The sequence below is a fragment of the Eublepharis macularius genome, chromosome 3, assembly GCF_028583425.1.
Source record: "Eublepharis macularius isolate TG4126 chromosome 3, MPM_Emac_v1.0, whole genome shotgun sequence".
Classification (NCBI taxonomy): Eukaryota; Metazoa; Chordata; class Lepidosauria; order Squamata; family Eublepharidae; genus Eublepharis; species Eublepharis macularius.
The window spans coordinates 82,245,665-82,269,357 of record NC_072792.1 but is presented as its reverse complement, the minus strand read 5'-3'; the positions used below and the strand labels follow the sequence as shown (position 1 = coordinate 82,269,357).

The 23,693-nt window shown below is 42.9% G+C and overlaps 1 protein-coding gene across 1 annotated transcript in view; it reads left to right on the top strand.

The window, feature by feature from the left end:
• The first annotated feature begins 1,819 nt into the window (after positions 1-1,819).
• TMEM47 (transmembrane protein 47) overlaps positions 1,820-23,693 on the top strand; it is an 87,343-nt gene continuing 65,469 nt past the window's right edge. Inside the window, exon 1 of the mRNA XM_054974921.1 lies at positions 1,820-2,193. Coding sequence (XP_054830896.1) covers positions 1,968-2,193 — 226 coding nt within the window. The 5' untranslated portion in view covers positions 1,820-1,967. The remainder of the gene's footprint in view (positions 2,194-23,693) is intronic.

The window sequence follows — 23,693 nt, the reverse complement described above, 5'->3', positions numbered from 1 at the left end:
GCAATAATGAAACAAGTATTCTTCCTTCTTGCTGGTTCTCTATCAGTACTGGCTGCCCCTCAGAACTGTTATTGACTTCCTTCCCTCACTGCCATATATATCAGCCAGCAGTGCAATCCTCAGCAGAGTTGCATCCTTCTAATTACATTAAAGTCATCAGGTTTAGAAAGTAAATATGCTTAGGACTGCATTATGAACACTTATAATCAAGGGCTGACCCCAGTTGCCTGGGGCAGAATCTAAGAATGTCACAGACTTCATCACCTTCAGCTAATATTCCTGCCTGTTGGTTCACAAATGAGTGCTAGTGGACCAGAATCTTGCTCTTCCATTGCAGACCAACACAGCTACCTACCTGAAATGATCGTTCTAGAAATTTCCTTGCTTTTAAATCACCCAGATTTATCTGTCATTGCATTACAGGATTTGCCATTTTAGCTAAGTTGCTGTCATTTTGTTATTATTCCTGTCCATTATCATCCCCTATTTATTTGTTTAAATATATTTTTATCCCTCTTTTCTCTCTGATGGGGACCCAACTTGGCTCGCAAAAAGTACACTTTAGACTAATTAACAAGTTTCTAGGTTTTTTTCAGAACTAGAAACTGTAAAAGTGATATTATTCCCCTTGTATTCAATTCCAGTTATTATATTTTTATTACCATCACTATGTAACTAAGAGCAGTCCAACTCATATATGTAAAAATGGTGAGTTCTATCCTAATTCATTCCACTCTCCCAGATGATTAGATTCCATTATCATTGTATATAGTGACACAGTCAGGTGACACTATACAGAACATTAAAAGGAACACAATCCTTATGAAAAAAGTTTTTACAAGATATACAATCTTTATTCAATGTACAAGAGAGGACAGCATATTGAAGACTGAAAGAATAGCAATGGGATAAAGAAGTTTCAAGAGCTCCTGTGGCTTCTGTTAACTGGAAGTCGGGACCCTGTTTAGAAATTGAGTGCATGTGTAATTTGTGTGCAGTTTACATTTTTCTTTTTTACATGTGTGATTGAAACCCCACAACAATCCATGTCCTGGTCCCTAGCTTTATTTGTAAAGTGAACACGTTGGCTCTTTCTCATTATATAGGTGCAGACGCATACTCACTGGTACATGTGTTCACTGAACATGAACAGAGCTTAGATCAAAAAAGTCAGGAGGGGGCTGGAGTTTGAGGAGATACTTGTGGAGGTGCAGAAACAACAGTTTTATCATTCTAGACTCTTCCATCAGCTTCATGCTGCTAGTCATTTTGTTCTGGTTGACTTGTCTTTCCTTTGTTCCCCTTTGTGCTTTCTGGAGCAAGGAATTCTCCAGCCGCTGCCAGGAGCTGCTGCCAAGCAGAAACCAAGGGGCACCAATCGGGGAATGGTGGGTGATGCTTGAAGAAGGGGCAGAGAGGAGAGAAGCAGCTTCAGAAGTTGTCAGTTGCGAAAACTTTTTGGGGCCACTAAGAGTCGCTTATCTGTGCAAAAGTCACCCAGAGTCAATGGAGGGAAAGTGAGCGGCGGACGGAGAGTGGATGCTTTAAAGGGTGACAAAACCGCTCTCCAAGACCAGCTCTGAGGAGAAACGCACCCTCGTCCTGCGGAGGGGCACAGAAAAATCAGGCATGTGCGCGCTAAGTGCTAAAGGCCCGGGTGCCAGGGAGGCCGTTCTCGCCACCGCCCTCCCCCTGGAGGAAGCCCTGCGAGTGACGTGGGCGGCTCCGCGCGGGCCTCCGTGCAGCTCCCCCGCCCTTCTCTAGACAGGAGGCGGGAAGGTGGGAGGAGTGAGTGAGCGGAGCTGGGCTGCTGCGCGAGCCGAGAAGGGGCGACCGGAGGCAGCTGCTGCGGCCGCCGCTGCACCTGGTCGGCTGAGCTGGAGAGGCAGAAGCGGTCCGAGCACGCCTCGCACCGGCAGGCCCTGCTTCCCAGAGGCGGCTCGGCGCCGCTGTCCCGCTCCTCGCTCATGGCTTCGTCCGGCAGCGGCATGGAGGAGGTGCGCGTTTCGGTGCTGACCCCGCTGAAGCTGGTGGGGCTGGTCTGCATCTTCCTAGCGCTGTGTCTGGATCTGGGAGCTGTGCTGAGCCCGGCCTGGGTGACGGCCGACCACCAGTCGTACCTGTCCCTCTGGGAGACCTGTACCAAGTCCAGCAACTTGGACTCCTGGGACTGCGCCTCCACTTTGAACAGCGGTGAGAGAGACGACCCCCCCCCCACCACCACCTACAAACCAGAAGCCACCCCCGCCGAGCGCCCTTTCAACGGCGGCGGCGCTCACCTCGGCCCTCCTCCCTGACCCCACCCATTGCAGCAGCGCCCCGGACTTCTCTCCTGCCTCCTCCCCGGCCCGGCTCCTGAAGCAGTCCCTTGGGGTTTCGTCCCGGAACGCCTCGCCAGGCTGCTCCCAACCCCTCGCCCCTCATCTCCTGCACGGAGATCCTTGCCCTTGTTGCACCCTCTTCCCTCGCCCCCAGTCAGAGGCTCCTTTTCTTAAGCCTAGATCGGCTTCCATAGCAATCCTTCACCCGCCCAGGCATGATACGCAGCCCGTTTGTTTAATTATCCAGCACTCCCTCAGGCACTTGCAGGGGCGTTGCAAATTACCTGCATGGCACCTCCGTCCCAGCAGCATCCACCATAACCCTCCTGCCCATTCCCACTCTTCTATCCTACCCGACTTTGCTTCACAGCACCCACATCCTCGCATCCTAATCCGAATCTTTTCCGAGCAAGTCAGTTATGCCACCCTTATGGTCCATTCCTCCTTATCCCGGAATCTATCTTTTCTTCCATCCACATTTTGAACCCTATATTCTTCTTTAATTATCGATCCTTCCTGTACCAGCTCCTCTGTTGTTAACCACTACATCCCATCTTCTGTCCTTCCCGACAGCCAATAAACCATAGCTTGTGGTTCTGCATTCCAATCTTCTACTGTTTTTTGCCTGCTCATACTAGATTAATTTTGCATGTCTGCTTACTTAGCGCCCCCCCACCCCGCTGCCCCTTCACAATTTTTAGCCCAGTGTAGACAGAGAAGCCATTTGTTTAAATTATGCTTCTTTGAAGTAAGCTGGCTAACATGCACACATCATACATACATGTCTCTGCTTGGGAAACCAGGATAGAGAGGATGTTGGAAACTATTCGCTTTTGCTAAGCATTTGTGACTCCTTGATTTTCTGAATGTGCTTATTTAACTTACAAAGAGTCCTGCCTGCTCAGATATAGGGATCATGTAATATCTGGTAACCATCAGACTGAGGTTTCAGCTCAGACTGGTATTCACACCAGGTTCTCCTTCACAGCCCCCAAACTGCAGCTGGCTAGAAACTTATGGTTTGCAGCACCCTGAATCTTAACCAGCATAGGAGGTTGTCTCATGATGTATTCTTGCACCTCTAGATTTTATTTCCACTTTGCTTTCCCCCAGGAGATTTTCCTCAGCATACACCCCCCCACCCACACATGGTTTTCCTCTTGTCACATACCTTTATGGTTGTGTTGGCGCTTGAACAGTAGCATTTTTATCAGTTACGAACAATAACTGTTCTCTTTTAAAAATTGAGTCTTAAAATGGCAAGAGTATTGCCCCTCCCCCAATTACCTTTTAATAGGTTGCTTTTATTTCTCACAGTATCACAACAACTTCAGAAATCAGCTTTTGGATCAAATATTGCCATTGGGGTTTGAGGAATTGTACAAGAAGTGGGTTTGTTTTCTGTTTGTTTAGCTGCCTACTGTGTGTCTTGAGTGTGGGTCTTGCTTCTTGCCCTTGTTTCTCTGAAAATTTCATCCATTGTCCTGGGAGATCTTTGCTTCAAAACTACAAGAGAAACTCTCTTTTCTTTTATACTTGTTATCACTCTGTCAAGTTATCACTCTGTCAAATTTCTTTTTGACTAAGTTTTGATTTCAATAGTATAATTTAAAAAACGAATCTTAAAATAAATAGTTTCCTTGTGCAGTTACCAAGGAGTCCCAGCAAACTTTGCAGGAGTGCTTTATTTCCACCCCCCCCCCCGCACACACACTGAAATTTATGTAGGAATGTTAGCTTTGACATGTCTCCATAGAAACAGGACTCATTTGCCCCCTCCTTTCCCTGTATATTCTGAAATAATATCTCCTTGATTGGATAAAGACCTAGCTAATGAATGGGTTGGGGTGACTGAGTTTCAACTCTATTCCCTTTTCTTCTTTTACTTTTTTTTAAATCCCCTAAAGTATGTAGGAATTAAGACAGGCTAAATAGTACACAGAACAGCTTTAGAGGTTACTACACACTTCCTAATTGCCTTTGGAGCTCATCTATCTTTTCCATTTTTTAACAGGAAAAATGAGTGTAAAAGGAAAGAATTCATGTAATGTATAAGTTGGTGTGTGTGTTTGGGGGGGTGGGAATAACTATTTGTTGCTGTATCTCCCTGATTGTCTTCCTGTGACTTCAGGAAATTTCACTTCAGTTCTGTGTACATTCCTAGAATCAAGTTTGCTCATTATTGTTAAAAATAGTTTCTCAGATTTTACAAGCTGCCCAGAGTGAATGCCAAGACTGTTTGAATAAGATGTTGTATTTTGGCTGAGTCTCATGCCTTGAAAGCTCTCCTGAAATATGAGAATCTGTACTGTTTATACACACTCATGCACATATACACTCATTCTTTGATACAAGCGAATCCTCTGAATTAACTAGTACAAAGCTCTCATTGATTTTAGTAAGGAATGGATTGGGCCCACGACCTTTAAATGGGTTTTGATCTTCACTGGTGGTAGCCTATTGTTATTAAGAACCGACACTATTTCTAGTCCATAAGACAAGGCACCTTCTTAATCACACCTTCTAACTACATAAAGTATGCAGCAATTAGGATACACAGGAAATAGTAAGAGAATTTCTCTTTTTTAATTTTGGCACTAGAGCAAAAATATTGTAATTGGAGAAACAGAAGGAACCATAAGTGCAAGACATCTTCTCCCACCATCTTAAAACATTTGCTTCATTGTCCCTTAAAGGAGAGCACCTCAGGTGGCACTATCAAGGACTGGCACACACCGGAGCCCACTAAAGCATATCCAAGGTTTAATTAAAAACCTTTGTCTTAATTAGACTTTAGGCCTTGACTGCTCTTCAGAAAGGGCAAATTCAGTGAAGTTTGAAGGAAGGAATGTACGCTGAATGATTAGATCAATTGTAGAAGAACACATTTTCTTTGTCCAGTTGTGTTAGCCACCAGCATATCTCTTGTTAGCTACACAGTATGTTTTTAGCCTAGCAGGTCTTTCTGTAATGTAATAAAGACTGAGCATCAGCATGCTGCTGCTAGCAATATTGATGCTAAAGCAGAGTGGGATTGTGTATATTATTTAAATATTTCAGAAGAAACCCGACCTATTCAGTTTACCCAAGAATAACCTTGATGTGCATTTTTTCTCCATCATACAAATCATTTGGTGAATAAAGATATTATACATGAAAAAAAAGAAAATATTTCAACTGAGATCCCAGATCCTTTTACTACAGATGCTCCTTTGGTTTTGCCATTATAATAAAACAGCGGAGAGTCACAGTTTTGAACTCTGACTCAGTCTTTTTGATATTTTTAAAATCCATAGTGGTTAGTTTCACAACAGAATTATGCACAGAACTTTGTATGTTTTCTATTGCCATTTATATGGGAAAATGCATACTATATGTATAACGTGGCTTAATGTTCCCAAGGTCTATATAGTAGAATCATATTGTGTAGAGTTATGATAAATATGTGTATTACAGACCAGCCAGATGAACTCTGCAGTATAAGTAAAATTAAATGGCACTTTGGATTTCTTGAGGACATAAATATTTTAGCTTAACCACATATTTATACACAAGAGCCTTATGGAAATTTCCTGTGATGTTCTGAGGTATGTAAATAGTAACATGAATGAACAGCATAACGCTTTATAAAACATTATTATTTTTCCTAGTGAGCCACACTAATGTTTACATAGCATTCAAATTCCTAAAAACAGTGGTTCTTACACACTTTAGAAACCCATGGGATCAAGAACAAAAAGTTATTTGTCTAGCTTTAAATGTAGTGTTCAAAAAAATCTCAAGGCAAAACAAGCAACTCTCTTACATAATGCATTTCTGATATTAGGGATTCAAAATTAAACTTTAATGAATTGTTAGAGTAAACAGCAGAGAGAATTCCTGGTTTATTTTTGTGCTGGGGGTGAGGAATTTGAACAGAGTTGTTCTGTTCTTTGTAATTGAACTATCACATCTAAATTAAATTAAAAATAATAATAATAATATAGTCACAAAATCAGCTTGGATTTAATAGTCATAGATGACATGCATGCTTATTTTGCATGAGAGCATTTGGGCCAAAGCAAATTGACAGGTCAGAAACAATTCTGTCATGGGAATCCATAGATCATGGCATTAACTAAGTTGATACTGATGGATATTTGGAAGCAGCACAGCAAGACTGGTAGTCAAAACATGCTGTTATTTCCTGGCTTACTGCAAATAGCATAAAGAGCATAAATGGAGTTTCACTGAAAAATAGTAGCTAAATAGGTTGGAAGAATTAATCGCTAACATTTGAAAATGTGGAAATGCCTTCCACATTTCTTAGCATTTTTATACAGGCCTTAAAACATTTCTACTACTTCAAAATATTTGTGGATGCCCCCCAAACTATTAAAGGCAATCCATGCATTGACTTTCTCCCCAACTATTTCAATGTTATAATGGTGGAGTAGCACTCTCTGCCACCAAGGTATAGAAACCTGAGGACTTCCAGAACTACTATCAGATCATTAAATACTTTGATGCTGCGGTTGGAAATTTGAGAGGAATGTGCTCATTAGAGTTTTTAAAACCTCATGGTTCTAATCCAGAGATCGTTGTGTACAGTAGAGAACAGCACACTGTTATAGTCAGTTCTGTTAGTTACAGTGATTACCTGTTTGGGATTTGACAGGGATCATTCCAGATAGCCTTTCAGGCAATCATACCTGGGTGATTGACACTGGCAGAGCACTACTGCACTTGAAGATCTTTGTATCAAATGTGTGTTTTGATTTTTTTTAAAAAAAAACATTTGAAGTTTATTGTATAGTTTAATTTTGTAGATATTTCTGGCTAAGGCAGTCAATAAACTGATCTGTACCTCCATAGATAGAGCAGTAATCTGTACCTGGAAGGTGTGCCAAACATTTGTAGCTTCATATCAATATGCTAAAATAACCATGAAAGAAAGTTATCCAGAGTAGTGGTCATTAATTACCAACGTCTACGTTTCTTCTACCATTTCCTTATTTACTAGTTCATTTTTATGAAAGATGCATGACAAAGGTATGCCAGAGTTGGTACGAGGTTCCCCTGCCAGTACAACAATGGCCATGCTTGTTGCTGTGATTGATGCAGGATGGGCTCATTTTACTAGCAGAGTATTATTCTCCCAAGTGCAGGGAGCATCTCCTCTATGCATAGGTCACTTACATGAATCCCTGGGCTTATCTCCATTCAAAGAGTTAGGAAAGGTTGAATCAGAGTTGAGAAAAGCTAGACAGGGACAGGAAAAGTTGCCCGTGGTCCCTTAGTGGAGTCTGCCAGATCAAGCTCCTGAAAGCACTTGGTCATTCCGTACTCACACACTCACAAGCACAGGTGCACACAGGCACAGACAAGGGGGGATGGAGCAGGATGTTGTGGAACACCTGCACATACTTTAATAGTAGCCTGTTCCTTCTCTTTCTCATCAAGACAGTGATACTCTAACATGGTTTACAGAGGCTGACCCTTTCAGGAAACTTTGGGGGGGGGGGGTTGGGTATCTATGAGAAAACGAAGATGTTTGAGCAAGCATAGATAACTTTTTGTTCTCAGTCATGGATTCTAGCAGATCTGGCAGGTGAGCTGGAAGAGGGAGGAAAGGATTGGAAGAGAAGAAATATATGGCTCCCGCTCTGTATCTACAAAGAGAGTTGCTCACTGGAAACAGTACAATCCAAGTTCCTACAAAAGATCCTTGAAGTCCCACGGTGTATCCCAAATGCCTTCCTTAGATTAGAGACTGGGCTGATCCCCTTGGAGACTCATGTGTGCCTACTTGCATCCACCTATTGGCTGAAACTCATCTTTAACCCGATGGTTTTAGCACCTTTGATTCTTGTCGATAGTCACCACTAGGGGTGTGCAGTTCGGGAATCCGAATCCCGAAAAAATCCCAAATCACCCTGATTTGGGGTAATTCGGGGAATCCCGAATCGATTCGGGAATCCTGAATTGGCATGCCCCGAATCAATTCGGGGCGATTCGGGGCAGCATTTTGCTTGCTTTTCAGTGGGAAAAAGCCTGGGGGAGGCATTTTCCCACTGAATCAAGCCAAAATTGGTGGGGGCCTTCCTCTAACTCCCCTCTAACAACCCTCCAAGTTTCAGACCGATTGGACTTTGGGGAGCCATGTTATGGCCCCCCAAACCAGGTCCCCCTATCCTCGCCTATAAAAGTGCATAGCTTTAGGTTGCTGCTGCTAATCTCCTATTTTGTGCTTGCTGCTGCTGATCTCCATTATTTCCTATGGGGAAAAATGAAGAGGCAGGCTTCCTTTGCCAGGGATGGCATTTTGCATGCAAAATGCCCCCCAACCCTCAGGGGCCCTTCTCCCACCTTTCATCCCACCCCCCGTCAAGGCTCAGCCTGCTCCCACTTGGGGGGGGCATTTCATGGCCTCCCTAAGTAGGTGCTCTTTTCTCTGCTACTTACAGCTGGGGGAGGCTTGTCTTGCCAGGCTTGTCTTACACCAGCAGTCCCCCACACAGAAAAATAACACAACTCTCACTTAACATCAGAGAATCACAAAAACACAATTGCTGTCAAAAACACTTTATTTCTTTAACTGCTTTAGGTTACACAGTAGGAGGGCATAACAGGGCATGATAGCAGTGCACTACACAAAATAATACAACCCACTTCACCGTTTTTGACAGCAATTGTGTTTGGGTGATTCTCTGATGTGAAGTGAGTTGTGTTATTTTTGTGTAGTACACTGCTTTCATGCCCTGTTGTGCCTTCCTACTGTGTAACCTAAAGCAGTTAAAGAAATAAAGTGCTTTTGACAGCAATTTTTTGGGGTGATTCTTTAACGTGAAGTGAGTTGTGTTATTTTTGTGTAAGATACTGCTGCCATGCCCTTTGGTGTGCCCCCCTGCTGTGTAACCTAAAGCTGTTCAAGAAATAAAGTGTTTTTGACAGGAATTGTTTTTGTGATTCTCTGATGTTAAGTGAGTTGTGTTATTTTTGTGAGGTGGAATGCTGGAATGCCCTTTGGTGTGCCCCCCCTGCTGTGTAACCTAAACCTGTTCAAGAAATAAAGTGTTTTTGACAGGAATTGTGTTTTTGTGATTCTCTGATGTTAAGTGAGAGTTGTGTTATTTTTCTGTGTGTGGGGGGACTGCTGGTGTAATGTGTCATAATGCTTTGCCTACTTGTACTTTGAAAGGGAGAAAATAATTTTTTAAAAACTGCATTTTGTGTTGTTCGTGTTTTATTCTTTGTTGTGCAGTTGGTTCCCATCATAGGGAACAATGGGGAGGCTGGCCAGCCATCTCTGTAGGTGGTGGGGGTGTCAGGGGGTGGTTATCTGTGTGTCAGGTCAGGTGCTCTTTCCCAGGGACAAGTTGGCAGTCAGAAGTTTGCCCACCATTGTGGCACCCCTGGGTTGTGTGGAATTGCCCTGGGAAAGAGAATTTAGAAGTTCCCAGCATAAGGAACAAAGGGGGAGGGCTGGCCAGCCTGTTCCTGGGGTTATGGGCTACTGGGGGTGGATTTGGGTCTGTGAGGAGCTAATGTGGGGATTTGGGTCTGTGTGTGGCAGCTGGGGGGGTATTGGGTATGTGTGGGACTGTAGGGGGTGGACTTTGGGGGCTGAGAGCACCTACTTGGGGAGGCCATGAAATGCCCCCCCCAAGTGGGAGCTGGCTGCGCCTTGGTGGGGGTGGGAGGAAAGGTGGGAGAAGGGCCCCTGAGGGTTGGGGGCATTTTGCATGCAAAATGCCACCCCTGGCAAGACAAGCCTCCCCCAGCTGTAGGTTGTAGAGAAAAGGTCACCTACTTGGGGAGACCATGAAATGCCCCCCAAGTGGGAGCAGGCTGAGCCTTAGTGGGGGGGGGGGGGTGGGAGGAAAGATGGGAGAAGGGCCCCTGAGGGTTGGGGGGCATTTTGCATGCAAAATGCCACCCCTGGCAAAGGAAGCCTGCCTCTTCATTTTTCCCCATAGGAAATAATGGAGATCAGCAGCAGCAAACACAAAATAGGAGATTAGCAGCAGCAACCTAAAGCTATGCACTTTTATAGGTGAGGATAGGGGGACATGGTTTGGGGGGGCATAACATGGCCCCCCAAAGTCCAATCGGTCTGAAACTTGGGGGGTTGTTAGAGAGGAGTTAGAGGAAGGCCCCTACCAATTTTGGCTTGATTCGGTGGGAAAATGCCTTCCCCAGTCTTCAGAGAAGCCTGGGGAGGCTTTTTCCCATTGAAAAAGCTTTCCCGAATCGTCCCGAATCGCCATTCCGAATCGGCTTGCCGAATTGGGAAAGCTGAATCACTGTGCCTTTGCACACCCCTAGTCTCCACTCAACCTGGCAAAGGGCAATTGAGGGGAAACTCTAGGAGCATGGTCTTTCTCATCAAGCCTTATTGCATCTTGGGTACTAAAAAGCAAAAGAAGCAATCAAACAGTGGCTTTGAGATCATGCCCTACAATCAGATAGAGCACAGATACAGAAATACCCAACAATTCTGCAGCATGCCAAATGCTTCCAACCAGCAGATTATCTTAGGTCTCTTGAGATATTGAAATATCTTGAAATATTGGAGATCTTTTACCCTCACACTCTTCAACGCTTTGCCTTCAGCCCTCCTGGAACGCAGATACCATCGTGTTTCTCTCTCTCAGAGGCTCTGCCCATGCCATACAGGGAAAATAGAGTCTATCACACATGTTCTGCTGCACTGCCCATTCTACAATAACTTCCAATCTTTATATAGCTCCAGTCCTGTCAACTTTATCAGGAAGATCTGAACGACATTATATCTCCCTCCCTCTTGCAAACTCTTCCCAGGAGATAACTAACAAAGTTGTCAAATTTTGCCTTCGGGCGTGTGGGATACATAAGCAGTTGACTGAGCCTCAATAACTTACTTCCTTGTTGGAGGAAGGTGTCATCTCTCTGCCCCCCCTACAACTTGTGCCTACAGTTCTGTGCTTGTCACACTGCATGTGTGCTCCCTATCCTTATTTTAATTGTTTTTATTCTATTCTTTTTTTACTCTCTGGAGCTGATTCTGTTTCAAAATAAATTGATTGATTGAACTACCAAGATTCATGATTTTTAAAGCTCCTAAGGAACAAACACATACAACTTTTCTGTTTCTCAGCAAATAATAGGGTTACTTAAACACCACTGTTATTGGTCAGCATGAGAGATGCCAGCTAGCTCTGTGTCTCTGGCCAGGTTCCTTTGATAAATGTATCAGGGAAGCGGATACCATGATTCAAGTTTAGTATAGTATAAACATGTTAAAAATATTGGGGAAAATAAGGATAAAATCAGGAAGTTCTTCCCTGGTTTCTTCTTGCACAAAAACATAGGAGCTCACCTTACTTCTGAGAAATCTAACTGTAGGCCATAAACTCTTATTGAGGGTTCTTGGAAGCATGCTGCTCTAGCTGTTTCAGAATGATATATATTCCTTGTACTTGATCTTGAGGTTTATGGGAAGTTTGTGTTTAGACCACATTGTATCAGTACTATAACTAGATATACAAAATGATTAAACCACCTCATAGTGTTTTTCTTAAGCATAGAAGGAATCTTCAGCGAAGTGTATCCTAAACTAATTTATCTTGCTGTAACTGTTTTTGTATTGCTGCATTTAAAATTTTAATGCCTGCTACTCCTTTAAATATTTTTTAATTGGGCTCCTGAAGTTTAAAGGATGCTTTTACGGCTAGTGATAATATAAGCAGTCTAAATATTTTATGAGGCTTATATTTAGAACCAAGTGGACTGTATCTTTGACTCAGACTCAGTTGATCGGTTACAATAGATTATATAGCAGGATTAATGCTACAGAAGGAGGTAAGGTCTGTAAGGTTTATTATTTTAAGCAATATTGCTTTTTTCTGTAATAAAAGGAGCAGAAGTCATTGGAATCAGTGCCAAAATCAGATTGAGTAAGAAGTGTCATCTCATAAGGAACTTCTAGGTTCAGTGTTGTCAACATTTTATTAATGACTTCATTTAGGGTTGCCAATTCTGAATTGGGAAATTCTGGAAGATTTGGCTAGTGGAGCCTGAGGAAGGAGGGTTTTGAGGAGGGGAGCGACCTCAGCATGGAGTAATGCCGTAGAATCCATCCTTCAAAACAGCCATGTGTTCCATGGAAACTGATCTCTCTCATCTAAGGATCAGTTGTAATTCTGGGAGAACCCCAAGCCCTGCCGGGAGGATGGCTAGGGTTGCCAGCCTCCAGGTAGTGGCTGGAGATCTCCCGGAATTACAACTGGTCTCCCGGCCACAGAGATCAGTTCACCTGGAGAAAATGACTACTTTGGGGGGGGTGGACTCTGTGGATTTATGCCATGTCAAGGTCCTTTCCCTCCCCAAACCCCACTTTCTCCAGGTTTCACCCCCTAGATCTCCAGGAATTTCCCAACCTGGAGCTGGCAACCCTAAGGATGGCGACCCTAGCTCCACTGGAGAAAAATAATTCCATCAAGGGCCTATTTCAGTTAAAAATAAGCATTTTAAAATGTGTTTCATTTTACTTGGGCAGGTAGTTATACAATTATCACTCATCTAGTTTAAACTGATAAGAATTAAAAGAGTTATCTTTGTGGACTATATGTGAAATTTGCAATGCTACAAAACTAGGAGTAACTACAAATCACAATAGAAGACGGAGTTCAAATCAAACTAACATTGTTACACCAACCATTATTTTGGGGGGGGGGGGGACTTAGGGTATAGAATACCCCACCATGCCTGAGCAAACAAACCACTCTTGATTGAAGAAGGGCTAGAATTACTCCTGGTGGCAACCCTTTTTGTTTTCTGATGTTCTGTCAGAAAAGAAGTACTTTCTACCACAGTAAAGACAGTCTAGATTACATGTGGTAGTAATGTGCCATGTGATAGTAATACAAAAGTTGAATTGCATTAATGTAGCTCACTCAGTACCATGCTCAAAAATAATGTCTACTTTGAATTATATCTTTTTTTTAAAAATGGAAATAATTCAGAGAAGAATTAGAGGAAAAAACAAGAGCTTTTGCATTGTATTTTATCTAACTGTCCTGAATAAAAATGGGTTAGCCTGCTCATGTGTCTTTAAGAGTAGCTTGTCTACAAGAATAAGCAGCTGGACCTCTTCTTGGCATGCAGATAAACATTATTGCCTGCTAATTACTTCTAATCAAGCAACTCTGTGTGGCACAGCTGAAGGGCCTGTTCTGAAGCAGGCAGCCATAACAGCACATGAAAAAGTGGGAGGGACATAATAAGAGGTTTAATTATTTGCAGGATAGGAGACTGCCATGTCAAAAAAAGTGAACTGATTAGGCAAGACATAATCTCTCTCAAAATGCATAATATTATTGTCTTTGCCCCGGAAATAAATGGCATTTAAATTCTTATTTTAGATTGTGCCCAACTTCTTAAATGAAAGAACTGTTCGTGTTGGAACAAGTTGACTGGAAAAGAAAAGAAACTGACTTTTCCTAGAATGTGATGACCAGAGAAGAATTTGTTAGTTTAGCTTTGTTCTGGGATAGGAAATGTGTTAGCTGTGAAGGACATCCTGTCTGTATCACAAGCTGAAGCTGGAAGGCTGCAGCTAATTTTAAGCATATGGATTATTCTTGTACCTTATTTTATTTCTCCTTTCTACACTTAATTGTAAGCTTTCATGCTGTTCTGAATTGTGCAATGGGTACCCAGTAGGTAGCAAAATTGCGAACCTTGGAACAGGCTCCTATATCCATCACAGGGAATTCTTAAGTGCCTCTTCTTATGATGAATTATAGAATGCATGTTTTCTTGCAATGCTCTGCTTGTGTTGTATTTTGCTGAGTGTTTAGGAATCGTGATGAAGAGATGGCATAACTTTCATTGAACAATCATTATATACTTTATTTATATCAAATCATTTCCTTCTCAAAAGAACACACTTATCCATTGTTATATGACGAATGTCCAATTTAGTCTTTCTGTCTTACATTCAGTATTATTTAGAAAGAAGGGACATCTAACATGCATAAAAAATAGAGACAATCACTTTAGAATAGTAAATTATGTATTTATTTAATTATTTTATGCCATTTATACTCTGCCTTTCTCACTGAGACTCAAGACGAATTTCATAGTGTGAGATAAGTACAATCAATATCAAGGGCATTTCCATAAACAATGTCATAGGATAAGTAAGTACAAGTTTACAAAGGCATAGCATGAGCAAGAATCCAATACGGAGTTGAAGAAATGCTGAAACAGAGCATATGTGATTTTAGGACTGACACTAGACAATATATAAAAACCCAGTAGGCTCATACTTGAAACACAGGTAGCACATATTTAATCAACAGATTCGGGGTGTGCACCCAAAAAAGATTCAGGTTTCTTGCTTCAGGAATTTGGAATAACTCGAATCCTGAATAGGGGTGTGCAGCGGGGAAAAGATTCGGTTTCCCCACTTCGGATTTACCCAAGGCAGGAAAACGATCTGGAATAACCCAAAACCTGAGGTGGCAAGCTGTTTCAGGTTTGGATTTCAGAAATTGCTTCGGTATGCTTCAAAATGATTTGGAGCATACCTTGCGAAGTAACAAGTAAGGTGAAATATTTGGGAATTGAACTGACGGCTAAGAACATAGATCTATTCAAAAATAACTATGAAAAATTATGGACTCAGATAGAGCGAGATCTGATTAAATGGAATAGATTGAATTTGTCATGGTTGGGAAGGATTGCAGCAGTTAAGATGAATGTGTTACCAAGAGTAATGTTTTTGCTACAGACAATACCAATTATTCGGGACTTTAAGCAGTTTGAAAAATGGCAGAGGAAAATACCAGATTTTGTCTGGGCAGGCAAGAAGCCTCGAGTGAAAATGAAAGTTTTACAAGATGCAAAAGAAAGAGGCGGAATGCAACTGCCCAATCTAAGACTTTACTACGACGCAATCTGCCTAGTGTGGTTGAAAGATTGGATGACGCTGAAGAATAAGAAATTATTGACCCTAGAGGGATACAAAAAAATATTTGGATGGCATGCATATCTATGGTATGATAAAGTAAAAGCGAATTCGATGTTCTTACATCATTATATACGGAGAAGCCTATATGCAACCTGGAAGAAGTACAGAGACTATTTACAAGAAGGAACCCCCCTGTGGGTGGTTCCATATGAGGTAATAGATCCGAGAGCTGTCGATACTGAGCAACAGTGTTTAACTTACAAGGAGATAACCCGAATAGAATCTTCTAAACTTAAAATAAAGACACAGGACGAGTTATCACCAAATTATGACTGGTTTCAGTACAGACAGATCAGAGATCTCTACAATTCGGACTCTGCAAAGGGAGGCATAAGAACAGAGAATTCGGAACTAGAGCAGACACTTTTAAAAGATGACAAGAAGGAAATTTCTAAGGTATACCAAGTACTGTTGAAATGGTATACTGAAGATGAAACAGTTAAAGTACAAATGGTGAAGTGGGCCATAAATTTCAATAAAGAAATAACAATGGAGGCATGGGAATACTTGTGGAAGACTACAATGAAGACTACGACGTGTACTAATATCAAAGAGAACATTTACAAAATGATTTATCGTTGGTACATGACACCAAAGAAGATTGCGCTAGGGAATTTGAACACCTCTAACAAATGCTGGAAATGTAAAAAACATGAGGGTTCCCTGTATCATATGTGGTGGACGTGTGAGGTAGCTAGGCAGTACTGGGGGGAAATAATAAGAGTAATAAGTGAGATTTTACAATTTCAAATTAATAAGAACCCAGAACTCCTGCTACTGAACTTGGGAATGGAGGGCATTCCAGCTCAACACAGGACATTGTTATTTTACATGACAGCAGCAGCTAGACTTTTGTATGCGCAAAAATGGAAAGTACAAGAAGTGCCAACTATCGAAGACTGGATTTACAAATTGCTGTATATGGCGGAAATGGACAAAATGACAAGAAAATTGAGAAACCTTAACCCAGGACAGTTCAACACAGACTGGGAGAAGCTGAAACAATATTTGGTGAAGAAATGGGAGGTGGGAGGAGAACTGTGGCAGTTTGAGAACTATTGAAATACAATAAAATGCAGAGGGGGGTGACTTTACTGGGGGGGGCGAAGAGGTAAATGAAAATTTCTAAGCAGTTATGTCATTAGATTATTATATGTAGAATAATATATAGAATATTGATAGAAAATAATTAACCATAAGGATTAATCATAAGGACTGACTAATTAACATTATTTTTGGTAAAATTTGTATAATGTACCAAACTGAATAAGTTTATCTGAAGATATATATGAGTCAAATTGATTGATATTATATGATGATAGTTATATAGACTTATAATTGAAGGGGAACAAAAACAGTAATGTAATTAAATATAACTAAAGCAGAAAGAAGATATGTAGAATGAGTAACACATAGAGCATAAGTTAAATTGGTTGACTTATATGAATGTATGGTTTATATGGTTTATGATCTATAGAAATATTTGAAATTATGAAAAATGGGATAAATTGTTTATCCAACATGGAAAAAGGGACTCAAAGTTAGGGTACAGAGTATCAAAAATAGTTAAAGAATTATTGCTTAGAATAAAGGGAGAATATATATTTGTTAGATAGAGGAATATAAAAGGAGTAAGGGAAAAGGGACAAAGGGTTGGAAAACTGTTGGAAGTCAACAAAAAGGGGGGGAAAGGGAGGGGGTTAGAAATTGGGAAATGGGAGAATTGATTGTAATGTGAAAATAATTGATCCTAACCCAATAAAAAAATTTTCAAAAAAAAAATGATTTGGAGCATACCGAAGAGAGATTCCCACCTCCACTCTGAGCCCCCTTCCCCACTTACCTTGAAGGCCAGAGTAGTCCTTCTGCTGTTGCCGCCGCGACCTGCAGGGCGGCGGGGAAGGCTGCAGCCGGCGCCACTGCTTCGGCCTCTATGGCAGTGACTGTTGCTGGCCGCTGCCCCTTCAGCCTCTGCAGTGATCGGCAGGGTGGCAGCAACTGCTGCTGCCACTGCCGCCACAGAGGCCGAAGTGACCCTGCTGCTGAGACCCCTGAGCCCCCCTTCTCCCTTCCCCACTTACCTTGAAGGCTGGAGCAGGCCTTCTGCTGTTGCCGCCGTGGCCTGCAGGGTGGCAGGGAAGGCTGCAGCCGGCTCCACTGCTTCAGCCTCTGCAGCAGTGAATGCTGCCGCTGGCGCTGCCGCCACCCACGCCACTTCAGCCTCTGCAACGGCTGGCAGGGCAGCAGCAAATGCCGCTGCCACTGCCACCTGCACTGCCACTTCGGCCTCTGTGGCAGCCGGCAAAGCAGCAGTGACCTCTGCCCGTGCCGCCACAGAGGCCGAAGTGATGGCTGGCAGGGTGGCAGCAAATACTGCCACCGCTGCTGTTGCCCACACCGCCGCTGAGGCTGAAGCAGCAGCCGGCAGGGCGGCAGTGAATGCCCATGCTGCCACTGCCCACGCCACCGCCATAAGACTGCCCCATGTAAGTGAGGTGGTGGTGGGAGGGCAGGAGGCTGGGCACCCTTTAAGGCCTCGGAGCTTCCCAAAGTGATCCGAATTTCTTCGGGAAGCTTTGATTCGGTATTTCCTAATCAGGGCCATCATACTGGCCCCCATTTGGAAATACAAAATCTTTAGAAATCGGGCCCGGTTCAGGTTTTTTCTCTGAACTAGGAACCCAAAGCGCATACCACTCATCCTGAAATGGCAAGCTGTTTCAGGATTTGGATGTTTAAAATGCTTCAGTATGCTCTGTAAAGATTTGGGGATCTTTATGGAGCACACTGAAGCTCAAAGCAGCACTTTTCTTGCTACTTGCAATCAGCAAGAATCGTGTTGCTTTCAAGCTTTCCACCCCACTGCCTTTTTTAATCCAATGGGAGGGGGAGGAGGGAATCCCCTCCCCCCTCCTATTGGGTGAAAAAAGAAGCAGGACGGGAAAACAGTTGAAAGCAACACTTTTTTGTGGCTTGCAGGTGGCAAGAAAAGTGTTCCTTTGAACTGGCTTCCTGCCCAGCCAGCTTTTTTACCCAATGAGAGGGGGAGGGGTTGTAGTGAGTCACCACACACACACACCCATCAGGTAAAAACACTCTGAAGCTTTTGGAAAGCTTTGCTTTGGTATTTCTGAATCGGCTCAGCGATGCTGGGGCTGATTCGGAAATACTGAATCTACTTGAACTCAAATCAGAAACCCGAAGTGCACACCCCTACAACTGATAGGATGTAAGCAACGTAATGGTGAAGTCTGTGGTCCCTAACTGGTTAGTGAAGCATCTGATATCCCCTCCCTACAATACAGTCCTCCTCTCTGAGTAAAAATCCTTTTTGAATAATTCAGTTTTGCATCCTTTGCAAAAAGCTAGGAGACAGAGGGCTCTCTTGTCTTCCTCAGGCAGGTTGTTCCACAGGGTAGGGACCGCCACAGAGAATGTATGTGTATGGGCAGCTGTTGATATCACCGATGTGCAGGGTGGTGCCTTCAGGGACCCTGTTCAGATTAGCAAAGCTGCCATGGAGAAATATAGGGAGAGAGGCAATCCTGTAAATACAGTGGACCAAGTCTGTGAAGAGCTTTGTATGTGATAAACAGTGCCTTGAACTGAGCATGGTAACTGATAGGTGGGCAATGAAGCAACTGCAGGATGCTTCAACATGATATTCATGTTTCCATCCTGCAGTCACTACTTTGGCTGCCTATAGTAAATAGTTGACTGAATAGCAAGACTAGTCAAAGCAGCAGTTCTAGCCACATTTATGGAAGAAAACCTCATTTTTCTGACTAATTATAACTTAGTTCTCTGGACAATGTGACCATCAACTTACTTCCTAGGTACACAGCAACAGAAATAAGTTCATTGATGCAAGTCTGTGCAAATCTTTCTTACCACACATTAGTAGTTTTCTAATGCTTTACCTTGCTTTTCCTTATGTTACAGGAACTGTAGTATTTCCCACAGTTTAGGCAAGGTTTTCTGGATTACAAGAACAAATAACAAAACTATTACTAATAAGCAAAATAAAGATTTATTTGGAAAATATAATTTCAGGCTTATAAGAAACATGAACCAGCATTCTAATTAACTGTTACCAAATTATCTTTAAATAGCATAAGGATTTCTTTTCAGAACATCACAGGATTATAGTCCACAATGGATATAGCAATGTCAGATTTGTTCTGCAGCTTTGAAGAGGTTGTTTCAAGCAGGTTATGTTCATGAAAGCTGAAATGCATTTGTGGAGGTGGGTTAATTAAGAAAAAAATGACAAAAATGGGTATGATGGGGTGTATACAATAATATATGTTAGAGAAAGAGGATAGAACAATCTTTTTCTTCATCTTTCACAATGCAGGAATAAAACTGATTGGTGATTGATTCAAGACAAACTTGTAGCCACAAGATATACTCCTGTCCAATAGTTAACATCTTTTAAAAAGTAGATTATACAAATGTGTGGAGATTCAGTATATCAGGAAATGTTAGGTGGTATGGCTGGATCAAACATTACGGGATGGGAGAGGAGCTACAGTGGTGGAAGGCTGTTGCTTTTGTGTCCTGCTTCTGGGCTTCCCTGGGGCAGCTTTTTTGGCAGCTATTTGAAATGGGATACTGGATCACATGAACCTTGGGTCTGATAGGGCTCCTTTTATATTCTTATAGGATAGGAAGTATAAAAAGGTGTGAGAAACACCACCATGATATGTTTACATGTGGAATCTAATTGCTTCCAGATATAGAAGATGAGAGGATAGGGTATAATGATATTTTGCTTAACTGAAATGATTCGAGAAACTGGCATAGAGTTTCAAGAATTGTCTACTTTGTAGTTTTCAACCATTTTTAGATACTTTGATACTCTAGTGTGTTCGTTACTGTCAGAGAGAAATTAGACCTTTAGCTCTTGTTCTTAAAATAGGTACAGAAATTTGTATGGTTTTTTGAGGTGCAGGAGAACAAACGTGTAGTTAATCTTGTCAGGGCTTGTCGCTGCCACCACTGGGCAGGGCCCCAGCTGGGCCAGCCCTGACATCAGAGGGGTGCCAGGGATACTGCAGGACCCTGCTCTGTGGAAGGAGGGGTGGTATACATCACCCAGATTCCCTCTCAGTCCACTCGCTGGCCTGCTCAACCTGGCCTGCTTACCCTCTGCATCCTCCATCATCTCCTCCTTCCAGAACTCTCCTCCAAGCCTCCACTCTTGCATTGCTCTGCTCGCACTCCACACCATCACTCCTTACTCTCTCGCTCTCGCTCTCGCTCTCGCTCTCGCTCTCGCTCTCGCTCGCTCGCTCTCTCTCTCTCTCTCTCTCTCTCTCTCTCTCTCTCTCACACACACACACACACACACACACACCTCAGAGCTCTTCCTAGCCACCTTATATAGGGTTTCCTTGCCCCGCCCCGCCCTCCTTCTAGGCTTGTTCCCTCTCCTGACTTGGCCCAGCTGTGCCTTCCCTCAGGTGTTTCCCTCCTACCACTAATCCCTTCCTGGCTTCCTTGCCTTGCTGGCAGGGTGGGGTTGAATGCGAGCCATCCCCAGCTGAGGTCTCCTTGGCCTTGCTCACGAGGAGCTGCCCCAGCCGGCTTCTGTGCTGCTGAGCATGCCTGGCCTTGCTCACAAGGAGCTGCCCCGGCCAGCTTCTGGGCTGCCTGCTCCTTGATGCTGGGCGGGGCTACCCATCTCCTCCCCCAGAATGCCTGTGGCAGCTCCACTTGGAGGGACTTGGCTCCTAGCCACTCCTGAGCCAGGCTGCTGTCCTCTAGCCAGGGTGTGGCTCTGGGCTGTAGTGGCTGCTTCTCCTCCTTGGCAGGTAAGGGCTCTGTTTGGGCTGTTGCTGGGTCCCTATTCCCCCTGCCTTGGCCCTTTTCCTCTATCCTGCTTAGCCCCCTCTTTTCCCCCTGGAGGGTGGGACTAGCTGGCTTCTCCCCGCTCCCTCCAGCCTTCTGAGGCTTTGGCCTTTCGCCCCTTCCCCCTGGAGTAGGCAGGTTCTGGCTCTGTTTGCCAGACAGAGCAGTTGAACTGCTGTCTCCAGGCTGCCCCCTGCCGCTGTCTGTCAGCAAGTTTGGGGACTGGGCTGCTGACCCCGGACAAATCTTGCAAAATACAGATTGTGGTTTCAAAAACCAGTTTACCAGCTATTTACAGGACAATGCAAGTTTTTGAAACAAAGATTGTGGAAGGCTCCAATTAAGAATAACAGTGACCAGTGGACTATAAAATCATTTAATTTTCCCACATACAGAGTGGCACCTGCAGTAGGCCCTGTTCAGATGAGTGCAGCTGCCTTGGCAGAGCATAGGGAGTCAGGCGCTTCCACAGATATGAGGGGCCAAGGCCATGAAGGACTCTGTAAGTGATAGCCAAAACCTTGAATTGAGCCCAGTAACTGATGGGCAGCCAATGGTATGACAGCAAAATGGGAGTAACATGCACGCTCCACCTTGCATGCTCCACCTAATAACTAAACAGTGGCATTCTGTGTTAGCTGGAATCTCTTAGCTGACTTTGAGGGGAGGCCTATTTAGAGTGAATTACAGTAGTCCAGTCTTGATGTCCAGTCAAAAGGAAAAAGTTGTTTGGGATGGAGGCAAAGGAAATGAATATTTGGGAAGGAGACTGAGGGGCAATGGTGTTTGTGAGAGGCAGGAAAAGCCCAGTGGGGCTTGACTGCAATTTTCCCTGTGATTTTTGTGGGGGTCCCACTTGTATTATACAATTAGTGAAGTATCTACAAAATTAAACTGTTGTCTGATTCCTTAATTTTTTTAAACGAGAGAACTTTTAAACAAGACTGCCTTCTGAAGTATAAGAAAAATCTTGATGGACCAAACCAAGGATCTGTATGAATCTATACTGGCTGACCAACTGTTTCTAAGAAGCCTAAAAACAGAGCTGATGAAGATATTATAATTTAAAATATTACTGAGTTTTAGAAGAGGGTGCCCCCCTTGAGTCTGTTACTCATCTTAAAAAAACAGGATATTGACATTTGAAAATCCATGGATTCTCAAATCAACATGAACTGGCTTGCTATCTATGCATATAGCTGAGGAGAATACCATTTCCATAATGCCCAGCCACTGTGGTTACATTGCCAGTGCAAAGCCATGAGACTGCCTAAGACTTGCCATAACAAAGGAAGGTGAAGGAATGTAAGTGTATAATTTTTGCCAGGATGATATAGTAGTTTTGAGTCCTTTGTACCAACAATGACATTGAGCATGTAAAGGAGCCTGGTGCTTCCATGGACTGTGGTATTTTGGCACTTAGGGCCTCCCATCTCATTGCCTACTGGTACCTCAGGTGCTGGCAGAAGGAAGGGGAGCAGTTGTACCGGTGTGCTTATGTCACTTCCAGTTTTTGCAAACTGCTAGCATCTGCCATGTCATTTCAGGTTTTCCATTTTTCCCAACCAAAAAGACTGAGAACCACTGGGTTAAGATAATCTGGAAAACATGAGGCACCTCCTCCCTCCCAGATTTTGAAGAACAAAAATATAATGGAAAGGTTGCATACATTATATACATTATTATAAAAGGAATCCATATTCCTGCTTTGTACTTGCCATTACAAAATGCTATGTTTTGTTAAACTGAACATTATTTTAGATATATATTTTGTATGACTAATTCTGAATGATAACTCATGCATAACATGCCTGGTCCTTGAACATTCCCTTATAGGCCAAATTTACTTAGAAAACCATTATCATTGACTTCGCCTGGAGTTTGGTTCGTGGTAAGCTTAGAATCCTTTTCTATGGAAAGGAAGATAAAAATATTCTTTCAGATTTTCAAGGAGTCAGCAGCTGTCAGACTCAGTAGTAGGAATATGTAGCTCTTTTTGAATGTACACTATGAATTTTTTCATGAATCCATAACTACTGTAAAAGTATACAATCTGATTTCTGCCACAAAAACTGACATCAAGAGAATAAATGATCTGTCCTTCGTTCCTGGATTCAGAATTTGAAAAGCGGCAGAATATATGTCATGACACAGGCATGCATTACCAGTGGCATGTTTCAGATAAGTTTTGATCTAAAGGCATTCTGCATCACTTTGGCCTCTGCTAATGATAAAGTCTTTTATTGGCCCAACAAGTATGGGCTCAATTTTGTGCTACAAGAATCTCTTGTGTAGTTATTTAGTGATGCTAATGAGGTGATAATTGTAGTCATATTGATCTTAAGATCATTTACTTTGTTCTAATAATAGAAAGAGCCTATTAAATAGAAACACTGTACAGCCTCTCTCAGCAGATGCATAATTATGCGACACACAAAATTGCCATAGAATGTATTTCCGTGGACCATCCTTACTTGTTCTATGTAATGTATCATTCCTGCTTATGAGCAGATATAATTTCT